We start from the raw sequence: 19,135 nt of genomic DNA, 5'->3' as shown, positions 1-19,135 counted from the left end.
GAGCAGACAAAAAGATTATGAATCGATCAGATGTAGTGTTGTGGCAAATATCCAAAGTTAAGTTACCAGCTGTCCTCTGCGGAGCAGACGAGAGTTCATGTGTGCAAACATTTCCTGGCTGATGAACCTTTCTTATCTACAATGACCAAACTGGAAGCAATGTGGACTGGGAGTAAACATAAAACTCGGTCCTCTGAAAAATCAGCCCACAGGAAAATGGAAGGCGCCCGTATTTTCCTGGGATTGCTCTGACTTAGGCAATGAGTCCATAAGAATTTGGATAAATCTGGGGTGACTTAGATCCAGTTCCCATTATGGTAGATTTTAAATGCGAGTTAAGCACACAAATGTTTGTGGATATAAACAAAGGAATTCAGGCAAACATGTCAGCTGTGTGCTAACATTTTTTTTTATTAGCTTTCCCCAGGGAAGGAAAAAAAAAAAACAGTGATAACATTCATTTTTAGAGTGGCTACAACCATTCTTTGTATGCAGAAAAAAAAGGAGTTACTAACAAGGGCAATCAACAGTGTAGATGGAGACACAGGAAATGAAGGTGATGAACGTGGTGTGGAGAGCTGTAGACTGGGTGACCACAAGAAACATCCTTCCTCCCCCTGGGTCTCTTCCAAGACTAAACTTCTGTGCTTCTACCAGAACTAAACTTCTGGTTTAGCGGACAGAACAAAAGAATAGTCTTTTTTTGTAAAAATTTTCAGGTTTGGGGACATTCTACCACCTTCAAAAACAATCATTCATTTCTCTTTCAGTTTTTCCGTTTTACACCACAAGTGAAAGAAAAGTAAAACACACTTTTGCTCTCTGCCTCAGAGTACATCACAAACCTTGACAGCAATGTACTGTTTTGGGTTGATTGTGTCTGTCCCAAATTCACCTGCTGAAGTCCTAACAGGGCCCTACTAAGCTCAGAATGTGACCTTATTTGGAAACAGGGTCACTGCAGGTGTAATCGGTTAAGATGAGATCATACTGGAGTAGGGTGATCCAAGATGATGGAAGTCCTTAAAAAAAAGAGGACATCTGGAGCCAGAGGCAGACACGTATAGAGGGAAGACACTGTGAGGAAAAGGTATAACAGCATCTCCAAGTCAAGGAGGGCAGCCTGGAACAGAGGTTTTCCTCTGACCTCAGAAGGAAGCTATCCTGCTGACAACCTTGCCTTCTTGCCTTCTTCAGACCTCCAGCCTCCAGAACTGGGAGACAATACATTTCTCTTGTTTAAACTGCTGGTTTATGGTTCTTTGTTATGGCAGCCTCAGCAAACTAATACCACTCTAAATTCTGTAGACAGTTTACTAAATAAAGGCTGAAACAATTAAGCCGCTGTTTAAGATTTTCCTCTTTCCTCTAATAACAAAGCAAACCTGTAAATCCTTTTAATCAGTACGCAACTTCAAGCAATGATTGTTTGGAAGAAGTTTCCCAATTTTCAGCAAGGAAACATCTTAGTGTCTGTCATACCCTAGAAGGAAAGGCACTCCCACGTAAATTTCCGAATGAAGACAAGTTCAGTGGCAGATAAGAGAAATGTTCTGTTGCTTCTTGGGGAGCATTTGCTCTGGTCTCATTTGCTTGTGCTCTGACAGTTCTCGGGTCAAGCAAGGCCAAGCAGAGAGGCAGATCTATTAACACTTCACTCAACCAAGGCAGACCTTAGTAGCATAAACGGTTTGATCAGTCTTCTAAGTCATTAATGAAAAGGTCAACTAACACACCGGTTCCCAAGGAGCTCATTGCAAAGATGGAACTGTTTATTATAACCTCGGGCCCTACTGAGTCTCTTGAGATTATATAAGAGTTTAACATGACAGATGACTGATGAAAAGAAACATTTAGAGAATGGCAAGGCTGGAACCTGAAAGCTAGGAGTGGGGTGAGAAGGTGAAGTTTTGGTAGATTATTTTTAAGGTTACACTGGAAAGAAAAAGTCAGCTTGAGGCGGGTGCCAGCCAGTATATTTCACACAGGCTGCTCCAATGTGTGACCATATGGACAAGCCTCATTTGGAAGGAAGTAAACTAAATTTGAGAAAGCACTTTCTAAGCACAGTGATCACCGCAGTGTAATACTGGGTTTGCTTCTGTTTGCCTTTGTGATGTATATAAACTGCTCTAACTCCAGAGATTAGAGATTAAGTATCTCGCTAACAGCCCAAAACTCTGAAGGAGGGTTTGGAACTCAGGATTCTGGCCTTCCATTTCATTACTCTTTCCAGCACTCATGGTTCTGCTCCCCATGTTTTAACTCTGCGAATCACAGTGACATGCTGTTTGCGTGTCTTTCTCAGAGGGTAAAGATATGAACGTGCTCACTCGACACACACTTATTAAACACCTATTACATTCCAGACGTTCTTCTTGGGCCTGCGCATACAGCAAAGAATAAAACAGATATATAAGCAAAACCAAGCAAATGAGTAAACCAAAACTCCCTGTGAAGTTTATGGTCTAGTAGTGGAAGAGAGACTGTAATCAAAAAGTATGATAGGTAAGCAAATTAATTAGTAACGAACTGACTAATAAATTCTGAAAGGTGATCAGTGCTATGAAGAAAACCTCTGGGTGGGGAGGTGGCTGCGCAGCAGGCGCAAGGATGGATGACTGAGAAGGTGGCATCGGAGCAGAGGGAGCACGGCATGTGAACGTCTGGAGGAACAGCATCCCAGGCAGGGCAGACACAGGAGGTGCCCGGACAATACGAAGAATGGCAAGGAGGTCAGTGTGTGCAACAAATGGGGTAAGCCAAGGATGGAGCAAGCAGAGGTCAGGAGGTTCTCGCCTCTCTAGAGGTCACGGCAGGCCCTTGTGAGGATTTTTGCTTTTATTCTGCTTTACTTACTGGAAGGCTACGAATGGAAGAGTGACATGATTTGACTTATTTTGAGCAGGATCATTCTGGGTAGGCTGGGAACAGACTGTAGAAGAGCAAAATTAGAAGCAGGGAGACTGGTTAGGACGTTCCAGTGTTAATCCAGGTGAGTGAGGACAGGGGCTCAGAGCATAGTGGCAGTGAGGAAGGCAGAGACACAGCCAGAATCCCTGGATGTTTCCAAAATATGCCCAATAGGATTTTCAACAGATTAGATGCAGAATGTGTAAGAGAAAGTGAAGTCAAGCATGGTTCAAATCGTAGCCCGTCCTAACACCTGTACTTTGCCTCTTAGAGATGACTTACCAGGGTTTAGTTAGATTTGTTTTATGGTTTACTTCTAGGCCTTAAAACCAACACCTGCTGACCTTGTGAGACATGAATTTCACAGGAATTTATAGGATGAATAAATAAAGGAATGAAGGACTATGCAAACAATCACTGTCTCACTCCTCACAAAAAGGATCTGGCTTTGAGAACACTGCTGCTCTGTTATTTAGTTTCAGTAAGATTCAAGTTCAAGTTCAAATATGTCCTTTCTTTGAATACATTTTTCTATGCCATGAAAGCATATTCAAAGAAAGAACATATTTGAACTTGAATCTTACTGAAACTAAGTAACAGAGCAAATCCATATGGATTGTCTAGATATCAACAGAACCAAAAACAGTTCTAATATAGATGTACTATAAACTTATTTAAAAAAATGTTTTATCATTATCTCAGGTAACAACTACATGACTTTTTTTTTTTTTTTCTCACAGAAAGAACAACAGCTCCCTGCAGGTGTCTAAATCTGTTCAGGGACTGAAAATTAACTGAGTGTGATCCATGAAGAACTTAGAATTTAGGAGTTAAGGAAAGAAACTCAAAATCTGAACAACTATCAATTAAAGACCAACTAGAAAGAAGATGAAACATTCTTGAAACAAGAACATAAATCAGACAAAAAGGATGCTGAAAATCGGATCCTTGTATACTTTTGCAGGCTTCTGTCTAAAGCAAAACAATACTAATAGTATAATGATGCTGACGATGCCTGGATCCTTAGCTGTCTTGATACTCTTGCCAGGCTCTTTTTTTTTTTTTTTAAATTTTTAATGTTTATTTACTTTTGAGAGAGAGACAGAGACACAGCATGAGCAGGGGAGGGGCAGAGAGAGAGGGAGACACAGAATCTGAAGCAGGCTCCAGGTTCCGAGCTGTCAGCACACAGCCCGACACGGGGCTCGAACTCACGAACCATGAGATCACGACCTGAGCCGAAGTTGGATGCTTAACTGGCTGAGCCACCCAGGCTCATCTTGCAAGGCTCTTAATCGAAAGTATGCTATTCTTAGCAGCTGAGGCTACACAGAGGCAAAGAAGGCATATATACTTGTAACTATAGAAAAACCTTCTGAGATTACTTGGGTCTTCTTTCGACCTTCTGGTAGCCAAGATGAGAGTGAAAACAGACTGCTCTGCTTGGAGGCGCTGACAGGCTAGGGGCTTATTTTTAAAGGGCTCTAGTGAGAACAGAGTCTGCTATACTCAAATAGCATTACATGCACGGTAGTTAAAGCCAGTTTCTTTTTTGTTTTAATGTTCAATATAGGTCATAACATTATTAAGCATCTCTTATCTTGATGTTTTGGGCAGGCAGAGGATAAACTAATCTCCCAAATGCAGACGGTAATGACTATCAGTTATTATAAACATTACTGAGATAGGTATAAGATCTAAGGGGTTGTTTTAGCAGTAACAGTAATATTTAGTATAACATTAAATGAATTTAATCTTGGTGTTGTTAAAGTAATGTTTGAAAATAAAATAATGGGAACTAATTTCACTGTATTAAAAATAAAATGTTGCTTATCTCTCTCTTTGGTTGCTTTCTGTGCTATAAGAAAATGCATGCTATTAAGGTTTTTGTGTGTGGTTTGTTTTTTAGGAACGGGTCTGGTGCTATTGCTGTGGAGCATCATAAAATGGTACAAACACTTCTGTTACATCCGATCTCACAGAAAGACATCTGTGTACAAATGGCGAACGCTGCTTGTTAGACAACGCCACGCCAATCTGTCAATTTCAACACCAGCGCTGTCTTCCCTCCTCTCCCAATTCAAAACATCTAACCGTTCACTGCATTTCAGTGGGACACTTACTTCATCTTTAAATACCTTTCCGTGTTCTTCACAGCCAGGTAAGCTCTGTATGAATTCTGACACCTGTCAAAAATAAGGTAACAATTCCAGTTGAAAACAGAAGCCCGAATCTAAGTGCTACAGGTTCAAAATGTTTAACCTGCATGCGTTAGTTGCTTCTCTCAGCACAATTTCTTCCTTTTCAGGAAGAGAGACTAAGCCCCACACACATTCACTGTATCTGCTCCTGAAGCCAGAATTGCTATGTCCAGTTCCTGGCAGACAAAGAAAATGAAATATACCTCATCTGTGCTCCATTTGGAAACTTTACTGGCAGGAATTCCAGCTACGGTGGGGAGAAGTTTGCTCTGCTGCTCCCAGCGCAAGGGCAGACATGGAATTGGTGATTTAAAGGACAGAAAGACAGCCGACCGGCGCTGTGCTTGTTGTAGGCTAGGTTCTTCCCGGGCACCTGCTGGATTGAAACAAACCGGAACTCACACTCTGAAAAGGCGCAAAGACAGCCCCAAGTGCCAGGTGTCTCCCCCAAATAGTGAGTTGGCGGGCGGCACCTACTTAAAGCATGCTTCCTTTCAACATTATTGCCAGTGAACAATTACACTCTCCTTTGTCCTTACAGAAGGTAGGTCACGGTAAGAAACAACCTGTAAATTCAACTTACACGTTTGCTACATTAGGCTTTATGGAAGATGTGTCATGTTAACAATGTTGCCTCTTTAATGCCTCATGAAAGATACTTGCCTCCCAGCTTTAGTGGCAAGGAAAAGAACTATCCAAGCCTCAGGAAATGGTTTTGTGTCCCTTTCAGTTGCGGATGTCCTAAAAGTAACCACCAAATTGTACATGCTCGAGTCCAGCCACTGTGGTTACCCTGTGTTACTAGACCTGTTCTTTCCTTTTAGCTCAGCCCTGGTTTCATCTTTCAATTTCTGTTTACCAATCCCATTGGCTTTTTAAATAGCTAGTTAATTTTTTTAAAGGGATATGAAATTATTGCAATAAAAATAAAACAGAAAGGCAAATGCTTTTGTCATTCTTGTATTTGTGAAGATCAAAATTAAAGCTACAGAATATTCCATTAATCTGCCAGATCTTCTGAATCCAAACATATTTACTGCTGCTCTCCTAAAACAGCCATTTCTTAGCAAGTGATTTTATGTCACTGGGACTTCTAAAGTTTGTCAGTAATTATCTCAAGATCCTTTAGAAAAGAAAACTTCTGAAAACTACTTACTCAAAGCCCATCAGAAGAAAGGCTCCTCCTCTACATTTACTCTCCTCCACCCCTACACCATCTCAGTTACAATGCTACTTCAATTTTGGGGCACCTGCGTGGCTCAGTCAGTTAAGCATCTGCCTTCGGCTCAGGGCATGATCTTGCAGTTCATGAGTTCAAGCCCCATATCAGGCTCTGTGCTGACAGCTCAGAGCCTGGAGCCTGCTTTGGATTCTGTGTCTACCTCTCTGTCTCTGCCCCTTCCCCGCTCACACTCTGTCTCTGTCTCTCTCTCAAAAATAAATAAACATTAAAAACAATTAAAAAAACAAAGACAATGCAGCTTTGATTCCACCACAAGTTTTGCCAAATGGTTACCCAGTTTAGGCTTTTGTGTCACTGAGACTATTTTAAACTGGCTTGTATCTCTAAGATTATTTTAAGGTTTTTTTTTCTTTGAAGAGTAAGATTTACAGAAAAGTAGACAAATCGTTAAGTGTACAGCTCAAAGAATTTTCACAAAGTGAACACACCAATGTACCTAACACCAGGATCAAGAAACAACATGGCGGCACACCCAGAGCCTTCTGTGTCCCCTTCTAATTACACCCCAGCGAGCAAGGGCGACAACCACCTTCCTGACTTCTAACACCACAGGTTCTTTACCCTGCTTCTGAATTACATTCAGATGAAAATCTTGGTGTTTCTGGCTTCTTTCTCTCAACAGCATTGATTATGAGATTCATCCATATTGCTCATTGAATGTGCTCTTTGCTGTATGGTTTTTCAATAGTTATGAATATTCCACAAGTAATTGGGAGTTAATGGACATTTTAGTTGTTTTTAATTTTTGGCTATTACCAACAGTGTTGCTTTGAACATTACCTGTACCAGTCTTTTCTTGGACATATGTATGATTTCTGTTGTGTATGCGTATGTGTATGTGTATGTGTATGTGTATGTGTATGTGTATGTGTATATGTATATGTAGTGCGTGCATGTGTGTGTGTGTGTATATATATATATATACAAATTCTGCCAGTTTTCCAAAAACAGTTATGCAATATGTATCCACTAACAGTGTAAGGGGGTTACAAATGCTTTACATCTTCAATAGCATGTGGTATTGTCTATCTTTTTACACTTTAACCATTTTGGTGAATTTGTTGTGGTATCACATGTGGTTATAATTGCAGTTGTCTGATAACTAATGAAGTTGACAATCTTTTCCTATGCTTATTGGTCATATGGAGAACCTCCTTTGAATTATTTAGGTTTTATGCCCGTTTTTTCCACTGGGCCATCTTGCCTTATTTCTTACTGATTTGTAGAATACACACACACACACACACACACACACACACACTCTGGATAGGAATGCTTTGTTGGAAATAGGTATCATGACAATCCTTTGTTGGAAATTAGGTGTAAGTGAAGTTTAACTTACTTTTTTTCTTTTATGGTTAGTGCTGTTTGTAGGTCTACTGAAGAAATCTTTGCTTACCTCAAGGTCCTAAAGTTAGTCTCCTCTGTTTTTCCCTAAGTACTTTATGTTTTACCTTTCACTTGAAATTTCAATCCACCTGAAATTTATTTTGGCATGGTATGAGATAAGGACTGGCATTCCTAATGTATTTTTCCACATGGATTTCTAATTGCCCAAACATGATTTATTGAAAAGACCACCTTGTTCCCACTGTACCACAGTGCCAGCTTTAACATAAATACGTGTCTTCAGATTCTCTCTTCTGTCCCACTGGTCTCTTTATACCAACCTACAGGTTTTAATTCCTATCACTTGGTAAGTGTCCTGATGTCTGTGATCTAGGTCTTTTTCAAGACTGCCACAGCTATCTTTAGCTCTCTGCATCTCCATATAAAATTTAGGATAAGCTTGTGGAAAAAAAAAACCGCTAGGATTTAGATGGAGATTACCACTAAATACAGACCAATCTGGTTTTGAAAAATGACTTCTTCACAATATCCAGTCTTCCAATCCAAGAACAGGGTATTTCGCTCCATTGCTTTGGAACTTCTTTATGACTTCTCTTTTATCTTTTGTCATTTTCATGTAGAGGTCTTGCTCATCTTTCGTTAATTTTATTCCTCTGTATCTCAAGTTTTCAGTTTCTTAAAAATTTTTTTCTTATTATTTTATTGTGGCTCCTCAAAAACTTTTAAACTAGCCTAATCTGAATTTTGAATTGCTCTATTATAAAGTAACTTAGAACTATTAAAAAAAAATCTATCTTACTGAAGCTAACAGCCACTGGTCCTCGCTCTCTACCTGAGTTGAGCTCATACAGAAAAATCTACCTGCTCCACATGAATATATACATATATATATATATATTATATTATATTATATTATATTATTATATGTATATGTGTGTGTGTGTGTGTGTGTGTGTACACATTCTTTTTAAATTTCCCAGAGTTCAAAATGCTTTTGTTTAGCATATATAAATACAGGGTAACTTAAAAACATTGCTTAATCTCAGACATTCCCAAGAGTTCAGCTAATTATTTGAAATACAATATTTGTGCATCTTTCATGAGGCAGGCTACTATGAAATGGTAAGATTTCCAGTTCCACACCAGAGTAAAACCGTACAGCCTACTCTATGGTTTGTGCTCTGATTGCTTGCCACATAAGTGTCGGTCTTTTCCAAAGCGATACATTTATTATATAACTGTTTCTATTCTATTAACACTTGCCACTGTTCCCTCCTTCACTGCAGCTCCATTCTATTTGCTGCTAAAGTTGTCTTATTTGCAGTTCATTTCTAATGTTGCTACATTATTATTCTTTAGAAAAACAACGGAGCCATTCTTAAAGAAATGACTAAAAACCATAAAGCTCCCCTATTTCTGGTGGCTCCTGCATGTCTTTGAAGCAGATAATATAAACAGGTCTAGACGCATACATCATTCTAAACCTAAAACCAACTTTGCATCTTTCACTTAAGACTTTCCTTCCTTTTGCTGATTCTTTCAGGCCGATTGATGTCCTGAGGCCCAATGGTGTTTTCCAACGAATGAGGCAAAACTAGTGTTTACCAGCTATAGAACATCCCATCTCTTCTGAAAATAACAGTGTGTTAGCTATGATCCCAGACCCAAAAAGAGAGAAACAACTTTACTTAAGTGAATGTGTATCTGAGTCCTTGAATGGCACACAAATGTGACTCCAGGTTTTCATTTTAACATGCGATCAGACTGAAATAAATGTGAAAGACTTTGGCTCAAGTAGGTGGCCCAGTGCCAAGAGTAAGGAAGAGGAGGTTTGAACGTGCACAATGTGCTCCAGAAAACGAAGCCCTTGTTCCAGAAGACATTTCTGCTACCACCATTTTATCACTAGGGTCATATTTCTTACTGCCCTCCTCTCAAACTATTTATCTGCATGAAAAATAACACTTTTACAGGAGTTTTCTGTATGTTTGAAGTTCCCTGAAATGAAACGTTCCCAAAGGCATACGATCTAACGTCCTTCTCCCCCTCCCCTTTGGTTTTGTGCTTCCACAGTTCTTCAGGGCTACTCAATTCTATACCACTGGGCACAGAACTGCCCGGGGATGATTTCCAAGTCTATTTCTTACTAATCCTTGCAAAAGTAAAATATTATGAGGAAAGGTTATACTTTGTTTAGAAATTGTCTAAATGGCTTTTATTGTTTTATGACTATCAAGGATATGTATTTCTGGTATAATCTGAGAAAGTGAAGGAAGGATGAACAGGGAGGTGCCTGGCTCAGTCAGAAAAGCATGTGACTCTTGATCTTGGGGTCGTGAGTTTGAGCCCCATGTTGGGCACAGAGATTACTTAAGTCAATAATTTTTTTTTTTTTTAATTTGGGATTTAACAAATTATTATTTTTTATTTATTTATTTTTTTTTTAATTTTTTTTTTCAACGTTTTTTATTTTTGGGACAGAGAGAGACAGAGCATGAACGGGGGAGGGGCAGAGAGAGAGGGAGACACAGAATCGGAAACAGGCTCCAGGCTCCGAGCCATCAGCCCAGAGCCTGACGCGGGGCTCGAACTCACGGACCGCGAGATCGTGACCTGGCTGAAGTCGGACGCTTAACCGACTGCGCCACCCAGGCGCCCCTAACAAATTATTTTTTTAGCACCTGGGTGGTTCAGTCAGCTAAACATCTGACTCTTGATGTCAGCTCAGGTCATGATTTCATGGTTTGTGGGATTGAGCCCCGTGTCAGGCTCTGTGTCAGCATGGAGCCTGCTTAGGATTCTCTGTCTCCTGTTCTCTGACCCTCCCCTGCTTGCTCACTCTCTCTCTCCCTCAAAATAAATAAATATTTAAAAAATAAAAAATAAAATAGAATAAATATTTTTTAAAAAAAGAATTGGAAAGGGGCACCTGGGTGACTCAGTTGGTTGAGCGTCTGACTTTGGCTCAGGTCATGATCTCGCAGTTCGTGAGATCAAGCCCCGCATCGTGCTCTGTGCTGACAGCTCAGAGCCTGGAGCCTGTTTCGGATTCTGTGTCTCCCTCTCTTTCTGCCCCTCTCCTACTGGTGCTCTGTCTCCCACTCTCTCTCAAAAATAAATATTAAAAAAAAAAAAAAAGAAAGAAGGAGTATTCTCAACAAAAATAAACAGGATACTGAGTATCTTCAAAGTGGCTCTTAGGAAGGTAAGGCCACCAATATCTCCCCTCCAATAAAAGCAACATCTTTTTTCTTTCTTCAAAAAATGTTTCCATTCTAGTTTTCTTAGAATAGGCATAAATTAGGACAGAAATATTTAAACAAATGTAAGGTAAAAATTTTTTAAGCTGGCTGAGAATGACTAAAATTACTATAGAGTAGTAATTTTAATTTGTCCTGATCCTTGGTCCAATAATTGATACATTTTACTTGCAGAACTGGGGTGTCATTCTCAAAAGTAGCAAGGTAAGAATTAAGAGAAATCTTATGGTACATTAAAATGAGAAACATAGTTGAAGGCAGAGAGAAATAACAATATTCATTATGTTCATGAACAAATCAATCTATTCTCATATTCAATCAAATGATCGCTATTTTCTCTTTTTGTTTATTATTATTATTATTTTTTAAGTGAAACATGTATATATGTATGAGAATCAGATTGAGACAGACACGGAAGACCTCCTGGTCACGTAGAGGAGGCATTAGGACCAGAATGTTCCATCAGAAAAGAGGCAAAAGGAGAAGATTTTGTAATGCCAAATTTGAAGAGTGAAACGTAGGCGGAAATCACACAAGGGCCAGCTGCAAGTAGCCGTCAGTCTTAGAACACAGCAGCACGAAGATTCCTGACTCAACGAGCTGTAGGCATTGCATAGTACGGGCTGTACTGTTAGGATCTCCATGTACACTGTAATGTCAAACATTCACTCCCTGCACAGGACCTGCACCCCCAAGGTCAGCAGGATGCTGTGTGTCGGCAAGATCGCACCTTTTGGTGAGCTAGAAGGATGCTTTCCGTTCTCATCATCACCATCACTGTCAAGTAACTACAAAACAGTCAGCTCTGATGAAGCTGGGGCAAGTCTTTTCTCTCACTTGAAACAGGTTCCCCGTGAGTTACTATCCTTTGACTCGGAGATTCCCAGTCTCAGAGTTCATCGCAAGGACCTAATTAAGTGTAAATGTTAACCAATCTTCTGTAAGAAAGTCACTATGGAGGTTCTCTGCTGGGTACATAATTGTATCCAGAATGAAGACTACGTGTCCCAGTCACTCTTGTGGCCAGATGCGGTCACGTGACTAATGGGATATAAACAGAAGTGGTATCTGCAACATGTCGGAAATGCCGTTAAAGAATGAGAGCCCAGTAAGGGCGCCCACTACTACTTCCGTGCACTGACCCTCCTTCCGCCTGGACACAACGGTGGTTGAATGACTAGCTCTCCAGAACCACTTCTGACCAACATATGGCCTTGGGAGTAGACACTCTGCAGGACGGAACAACAAAACTGGATGGAGCCTGATTTCCCAGTGCTGTTGAACACCATGAAGTCTTGGCCCACCTACCTCTGAACTTGCTCTATGTGAGACAGAAATAAGCAGCTCTTACTGGACATAAGCCGCTTATGAGTGTTTTTTTTTTTTTTTAACATTTATTTATTTTTGAGACAGAGAGCATGAACAGGGGAGGGTCAGAGAAAGAGGGAGACACAGAATCTGAAACAGGCTCCAGGCTCTGAGCTGTCAGCACAGAGCCCGACGCGGGGCTCGAACCCACGGACCACAAGATCATGACCCGAGCCGAAGTCGGACGCTTAACCGACTGAGCCACCCAGGCGCCCCCGCTTATGAGTGTTTTATGTCACACTCACACACAGACCTAATCCTAATCAAGACTAAGGTTTATTACTCCAACACTGTCTTATAACAGTGAGAGAGGGGAAACTCCTAGCCTAGATACCCAACAGGGAGGGGTTCATTAAATGATGCTATATTTATCCATCGAGGAAATAGTTGATATTATCTTTTAATTAGTATAAATATTTATGTGAAAATGGTTGGGATATCATAAAGTTAAAAAAACACAGGTTGTAAAGCAGTTTGTGTATTACTTCAGATATAAAATGCCCCGCAAAATAGATACCAAAATTCAGGAAATTTTGGTATCTTGGAAAATAAACTCACAGGTGATTTTGGTTTTCTTTTTAATTCCCTGTATTTGCTAGTTATTCTATAATAAACATGTTATTTTGATAATGAAAGTTATATAAAACCAGAAGCTGGTAATAAATAAACTCAAAAAAAAAGTAACAAAAACCAGAAGCCACTTTGGTGACTTGGAAAGCAATTTACTGCCTCTTGGGGAAAGTACTGTGAAAACACCATCAATTGCTGGGCCTCCTTAATATCAGAAATAAGAAAATGTTACGTGGCCGTGGTGCCAGAGAAATAACTTGGTGAATTAATGGTTTTACTGTGATTGCATCTGTCTAGACAATTATCAAATGAGGAATATTTTCCATAGGTTGCTACCTGGAGAATGGAGAGAAAGGCCTGCCTCTACTATTCACATCACAATTTACTATATGGAAATCATATTCAGCACTTACACTGTATCAGAAACTGTGAAAAGTCTGCCAATACGGCATATCTAGCAGACTTTCTTTCTTTTTTAAAAAAAAATGTTTATTTCTTTTGAGAGAGAGGAGAGAGCGAGGGAGCCCAAGTAGAGGAGGGGCAGAGAGGGAGAGAGAGAATCCTAAGCCCCGATATGGGGCTCAGTCTCACGGACTGTGAGACCATGACCTGAGCCGAATTCAAGAGTCAGGTGCTTGGCCAACTGAGCCACCCACGTGCCCCAGCTTGCAGACTTCCCTGAAATGGAGTTTAGTAAATAATAATGTAGTTGCCCAAAGTAGGAACTTGCAACGACAAATTTGCCCACCATGTCTCTCCTCTCAATTCTGGTTGAGGGCACAGCCAAAGCCTTGCTTTGGCTTAAGGTAGGAAAAAGTGAACTGAAAGATTAACCCTTGTAAGAAGACCTTTCCGATAAAGGTGATCCTGAAAGAAATATCCTCCGATGTTTCACATAGAATCAAGACAATAAATCTTCAGTTGGGAACATCATCTAAACCAGCCATGAAGTCTCCTAGCAGAAAGAGACTACTTTCCACTATGGTGTCCTCCCCACCACAGAGTGTGAGAACCTGCTTCCTACAGGACCATTCCATTAAGACCCAGTAGAACCACTATATGGTGGGCTGGAGAAAGGAAGTACTCATGCTCTCTGCTACTTTCAGACTCTGCTACTTGCTACACTGAGTGGGGTTCCTACTTCCAACTCTGCAAATGCTAAATTGACAAGCCAACAGCATAACCTACCACTGACCTGTTGCTTGACTCATCCCTATTCCTTTAAGCCAGCGACAGAAGTTGAGACCAAAGTCTCCAAATTCTTTGCTTCATTTTAGTTTCAAAACAGTGCTAGGAGGTAACTACCCGTGAGGTGAGGAACGATCCCAAAGCCACCCTGTGAGAGAGTGGCAGCATGGATCTTTTGCCTCCTAGGGTTATAGTCAAGAGGGTGATTAAGAGTCTGATAAATGTGGATTCAAATTCCTACTCTGCCACTGGCGAGCTCTATCTTGGTGAAATCAAGGTAACAGGATCGCTGTGAGGATTACATGATATTTTTAAAATGCTTATCCCAATGTCTGGCAAATAGTAAAGTCTGCAAATGAGAGAAATTATTCCTATCTTGAAAGAAAGGCATATCGTGGAGAGTGCATTTGATATAAAAAGCAAAAATGAAAAGGAGTCAATATGCTTTCAGGCTAATATTCCATGAGTCTATAATGCTCTTAATTGTGAAAAGAATATGGCCAGACAAAAGAAATGAAATACATCTGTCAACTCCCCCCGCCCTCCAATTTTTTTTTAATGGAGTTACTAACTGGTGACTGAATATAAAAAGATGAACAACAGCAGTGATTGGGTAAGATAAATGGATCACAGCATCAAGGAATGGAGGTAAAATTAGCTCCAAGATACTTAATTCGGGCATGAAAGATACTTGAGGGTCATTTCAAGGTTAACAACCAAAATAAAAAACCAACTGCTATGGAAGCAAAAAGCAAGGCTGATTTTTTTATGAGAGAATCTAGCACATTACATTACAAAATAGAATTCAACTCTTTCTGTATTATCAGCAGCCCAAGAGAAAGAATGCTTGCAGGAGAGAAAACAAAACTGTAGCTTTCCCAGGATTACAAGAGTTTAAACATGAAGGCCAATTTATAGAATCCTTTATTAAAGGTCTTTCCTACAATGATGGGAATGAATTATTAAAAAATATAGAAGTTTAAAAAAAAGGAAAAAAAGTGATAAATTATATTCAGTGAAAGTCCCCAAAGGTCAAATTCAGTTGCATGGTGAGAATCATAAAAAAATAAAAGAGCTCAGGGATGCCTAGTTGGTTAAGCATCTGACACCTGATATCAGCTCAGGTCATGATCACCCACAGTCGTGGGATCGAGCCCTGCATCGAGCTCTGTGCTGAGCCTAGAGCCTATTTGAGATTCTCTATCTGCCCCCTCCCACTTGTGCTTGTTCTCTATCCAAATAAAATCAACCAAAAAAAAAAAAAACAAACAAACGGGCTCATAATTACACATATTGCATGGAATTAACCTGAGTTAACAGAAGAAACAGGGTGGGAGGATTTTTTTAGGAGGAAGTTTGTTTGTTTTTTTTTTAAATATCAATTTGCTCCCAGACTCCAAATAAAATAGTTCTCATGGACCTACTGAGTCTTAAATCCTGTTGCCATTATAAAGAAACTTAAGGTGGCTTTTTTTCAGTCTCCTCTATCCTAAATAATACACAAACTGCACTGGGCTCTCTCCTATCCCTTGCACCACCCCCCAGACAGGCTAGATTTGGGAACGGCTCCTTCCACCACTGGAGGGATGTGATTGGGAATGACTGCTGGTGAGCATCTATGAGGTTCAAGAATGTAGACCCGGGGTGGGGTATAGCTACCTGACCTCTAGGCTCATGTTTGAAAGAGGAATTCTACTGGTACCCCAATGGGAGTGTTGTAAGTGTTCTTCACAAAAGACCTGGGAAAAATTCTCTGGATTCAAAAACGTTAAAATAGGGAACAATCACCATGGGGCCTCTGACAAAAACATCGGAAGAGGAGCACTGATTTATTTGACAGAGGAATTTCATGATTTTAGTGAAGCACAAGGAGATATGACCTCTACAAAACAAAAAAAGGCTATGAAAGGGAACCAGTCAATGTAGCAAATTAAAGGGAAATAAAACCTGCCACTACTAAAATTCATGTTAAAGGCAGTAAGCAGTAGACTTAATGGAGCAAGAAGCTGAGTAAGGTATTTCAACTTGAGAAACATGAGCAGAACATCAAAAAATAGTTGTTATTAAAATACTTCCATATTGGTTGGTATAGTGCCCCCCCCCCCAGCCCCCAATGCAGCCATGCCCTTATTGGACTTCCGAAAGATCCAGCAACTAAGCATAACTCTTGGTATAGTGGAGAGCTTCCAGAACTCTCCTCCAGAACTAAGATCAGTGTTGATGCTAATTGTCTTGTGCAAAAACCAATGGTTAAATATTTTGAACACAAATGTAATCCCTTGGCTCTAACTCAAGAATAATTGGTATTACCAGTCAACAGAGAGAAAACATAGAGCATAAGTAATAACCAAAATTAGAACTGAAAGAAGTTTGCTGGATTTAAAGACCAGCTGATAATCACAACATGATTTCACTATAGATGGAATTAGTTTTATGAAAGTTTTATATAAAATGTTTCAAAAATTTGATAATGAAGGAAAGATACCAAGTTCATTTTAAGAGGCTAAAAATGGATGAGATATTAATAGTCAAATCTCACTTAGGAACATATGAGCAAAATTTCTCAAAGTGGGATGCCTGGGTGGCTCAGTCGGTTAAGCATCTGACTCTCGACTTTGGTTCAGGTCACGATCTCACAGTTTGTGAGACTGAGCCCTGAGTTGTGCTCTGCTCTGGCAGCGTGGAGCCTGAGATTCTCTCTTCTTCTCCTTCTGCCCCTTGCTTGTGTTCTCTCTCTCAAAATAAATAAATAAACTTAAAAAAAATTCTCAAAGCAACTTATTTTATCAGGCCCCTTTTCTTTTACTAATAAAAAATAAGATCGTAAATAACATATGCATATTGCACTGCAGCTTTTGTAGGTGAGAGCAATAATTAAGAGCTATATGTGAACCCTAGTAGTGTTTCTGGAAAGAATAAAACAGAAAAACTCAGGCAATTCAAACAGAGAAAAACAGGACGAAAATATACAAAGTTTGAAAAGATAAAGAGAGATCACCATGCGTATCATATGTTTATCGAGCCAAATTCTCTATTAGAGAATAATAATTCTCCAGACTCTTTCCAGAAAACAATTATTAAAATCAGCTCAGCAAATCAAATAAAAAGTTAATTCAATCACCAAGTTAGGAAGAGACTGAAGAGCTTATTAAATTATTACTCTCTCCAAAAGTTCAGAGCCTAAGATTCTATTATGAATCTATCTGAATTTTCAATGAGACAATTCCATGCAATAAACAGTCATCACAATACTACTGCCCTCCTACCAGCGGCAGCAGCAGCTGATGCATTTAATCCTCATGACAATCCAATGATGTGGCTACTATTACTACATTAACTTTACAAAGGAGGAAAGTGAAACAGAGAGCCAGCCACACAGCCAGTAAGTGGTGGAGCCCTGACAGTAATTAAGGCTGTGCTCCTAACCACCAACCACAAGGAAAGACAAACCTTTGTTCCAGAATCCAATATACCTTGATGACACAACCCTCACAAAGTAAATGTTTTTCTTCCTTTCTAAGTGGCCAGAAACATTTAAAATAATCAAATACTTGCATAGTGCTTACTATGTGCCAGGCACTGTTTGAAGCAAGTTGCAAACGCACTTAATTGTCATGACAAGTGGGAGGGAGTTACCATCATCATTATCCTTCTGGGTAGATAAACAGGGAGGGGGACAAAACAGAAGAGACTCTAAATAAGGAGAACAAACAAAGGGTTACTGGAGGGGTTGTGGGAGGGGGGATGGGCTATATGGATAAGGGGCACTAAGGAATCTACTCCTGAAATCATTGTTGCACTACATGCTAACTAACTTGGATGTAAATTGGAAGAAAGAAAGAAAGAAAGAAAGAAAGAAAGAAAGAAAGAAAGAAAGAAAGAAAGAAAGAAAAGGAAGAAAAGAAAGAAAAGAAAAGAAAAATGTTTTGAAAAATATGGCCACATAGAAGAGTGAGAAAGACAAAATGGATAAAGGACCTGAATGTGAGACAGGAAACCATCAAAACCTTAGAGGAGAAAGCAGGAAAAGACCTCTCTGACCTCAGCCGTAGCAATCTCTTACTCGACACATCCCCAAAGGCAAGGGAATTAAAAGCAAAAGTGAATTACTGGGACCTTATGAAGATAAAAAGCTTCTGCACAGCAAAGGAAACAATCAACAAAACTAAAAGGCAACCAACAGAATGGGAAAAGATATTTGCAAATGACATATAGGACAAAGGGCTAGTATCCAAAATCTATAAAGAGCTCACCAAACTCCACACCCGAAAAACAAATAACCCAGTGAAGAAATGGGCAGAAAACATGAATAGACACTTCTCTAAAGAAGACATCCGGATGGCCAACAGGCACATGAAAAGATGTTCAACGTCGCTCCTTATCAGGGAAATACAAATCAAAACCACACTCAGATATCACCTCACGCCAGTCAGAGTGGCCAAAATGAACAAATCAGGAGACTATAGATGCTGGAGAGGATGTGGAGAAACGGGAACCCTCTTGCACTGTTGGTGGGAATGCAAATTGGTGCAGCCGCTCTGGAAAGCAGTGTGGAGGTTCCTCAGAAAATTAAAAATAGACCTACCCTATGACCCAGCAATAGCACTGCTAGGAATTTACCCAAGGGATACAGGAGTACTGATGCATAGGGGCACTTGTACCCCAATGTTTATAGCAGCACTCTCAACAATAGCCAAATTGTGGAAAGAGCCTAAATGTCCATCAACTGATGAATGGATAAAGAAATTGTGGTTTATATACACAATGGAATACTATGTGGCAATGAGAAAAAATGAAATATGGCCTTTTGTAGCAACGTGGATGGAACTGGAGAGTGTGATGCTAAGTGAAATAAGCCATACAGAGAAAGACAGATACCATATGGTCTCACTCTTATGTGGATCCTGAGAAACTTAACAGAAACCCATGGGGGAGAGGAAGGAAAAAAAAAAAAAAAGAGGTTAGAGTGGGAGAGAGCCAAAGCATAAGAGACTGTTAAAAACTGAGAACAAACTGAGGGTTGATGGGGGGTGGGAGGGAGG

The 19,135-nt window shown here is 39.9% G+C and overlaps 1 protein-coding gene across 7 annotated transcripts in view; it reads right to left on the bottom strand.

Annotated features, from left to right (window-relative positions):
• The window catches only part of L3MBTL3 (L3MBTL histone methyl-lysine binding protein 3), a 128,711-nt gene that overhangs the window by 1,853 nt on the left and 107,723 nt on the right, over window positions 1–19,135 (bottom strand). For 3 of the 7 annotated variants that reach the window (XM_049654332.1, XM_049654337.1, XM_049654333.1), the window contains 2 exons: window positions 5,318–5,490; window positions 1–5,099 (listed from right to left, as the gene is read on the bottom strand). In XM_049654332.1, the coding sequence (XP_049510289.1) occupies window positions 4,890–5,099; window positions 5,318–5,490 (383 nt within the window). In that variant the 3' untranslated portion in view covers window positions 1–4,889. The remainder of the gene's footprint in view (window positions 5,100–5,317; window positions 5,491–19,135) is intronic. The other 4 variants (XM_049654336.1, XM_049654338.1, XM_049654334.1 and 1 more) reach the window with 3 other exon arrangements.

The sequence above is a fragment of the Panthera uncia genome (assembly GCF_023721935.1).
Source record: "Panthera uncia isolate 11264 chromosome B2 unlocalized genomic scaffold, Puncia_PCG_1.0 HiC_scaffold_24, whole genome shotgun sequence".
Classification (NCBI taxonomy): Eukaryota; Metazoa; Chordata; class Mammalia; order Carnivora; family Felidae; genus Panthera; species Panthera uncia.
The sequence above is the reverse complement of the archived record's forward strand: the minus strand, read 5'-3'. Positions and strand labels throughout refer to the sequence as shown.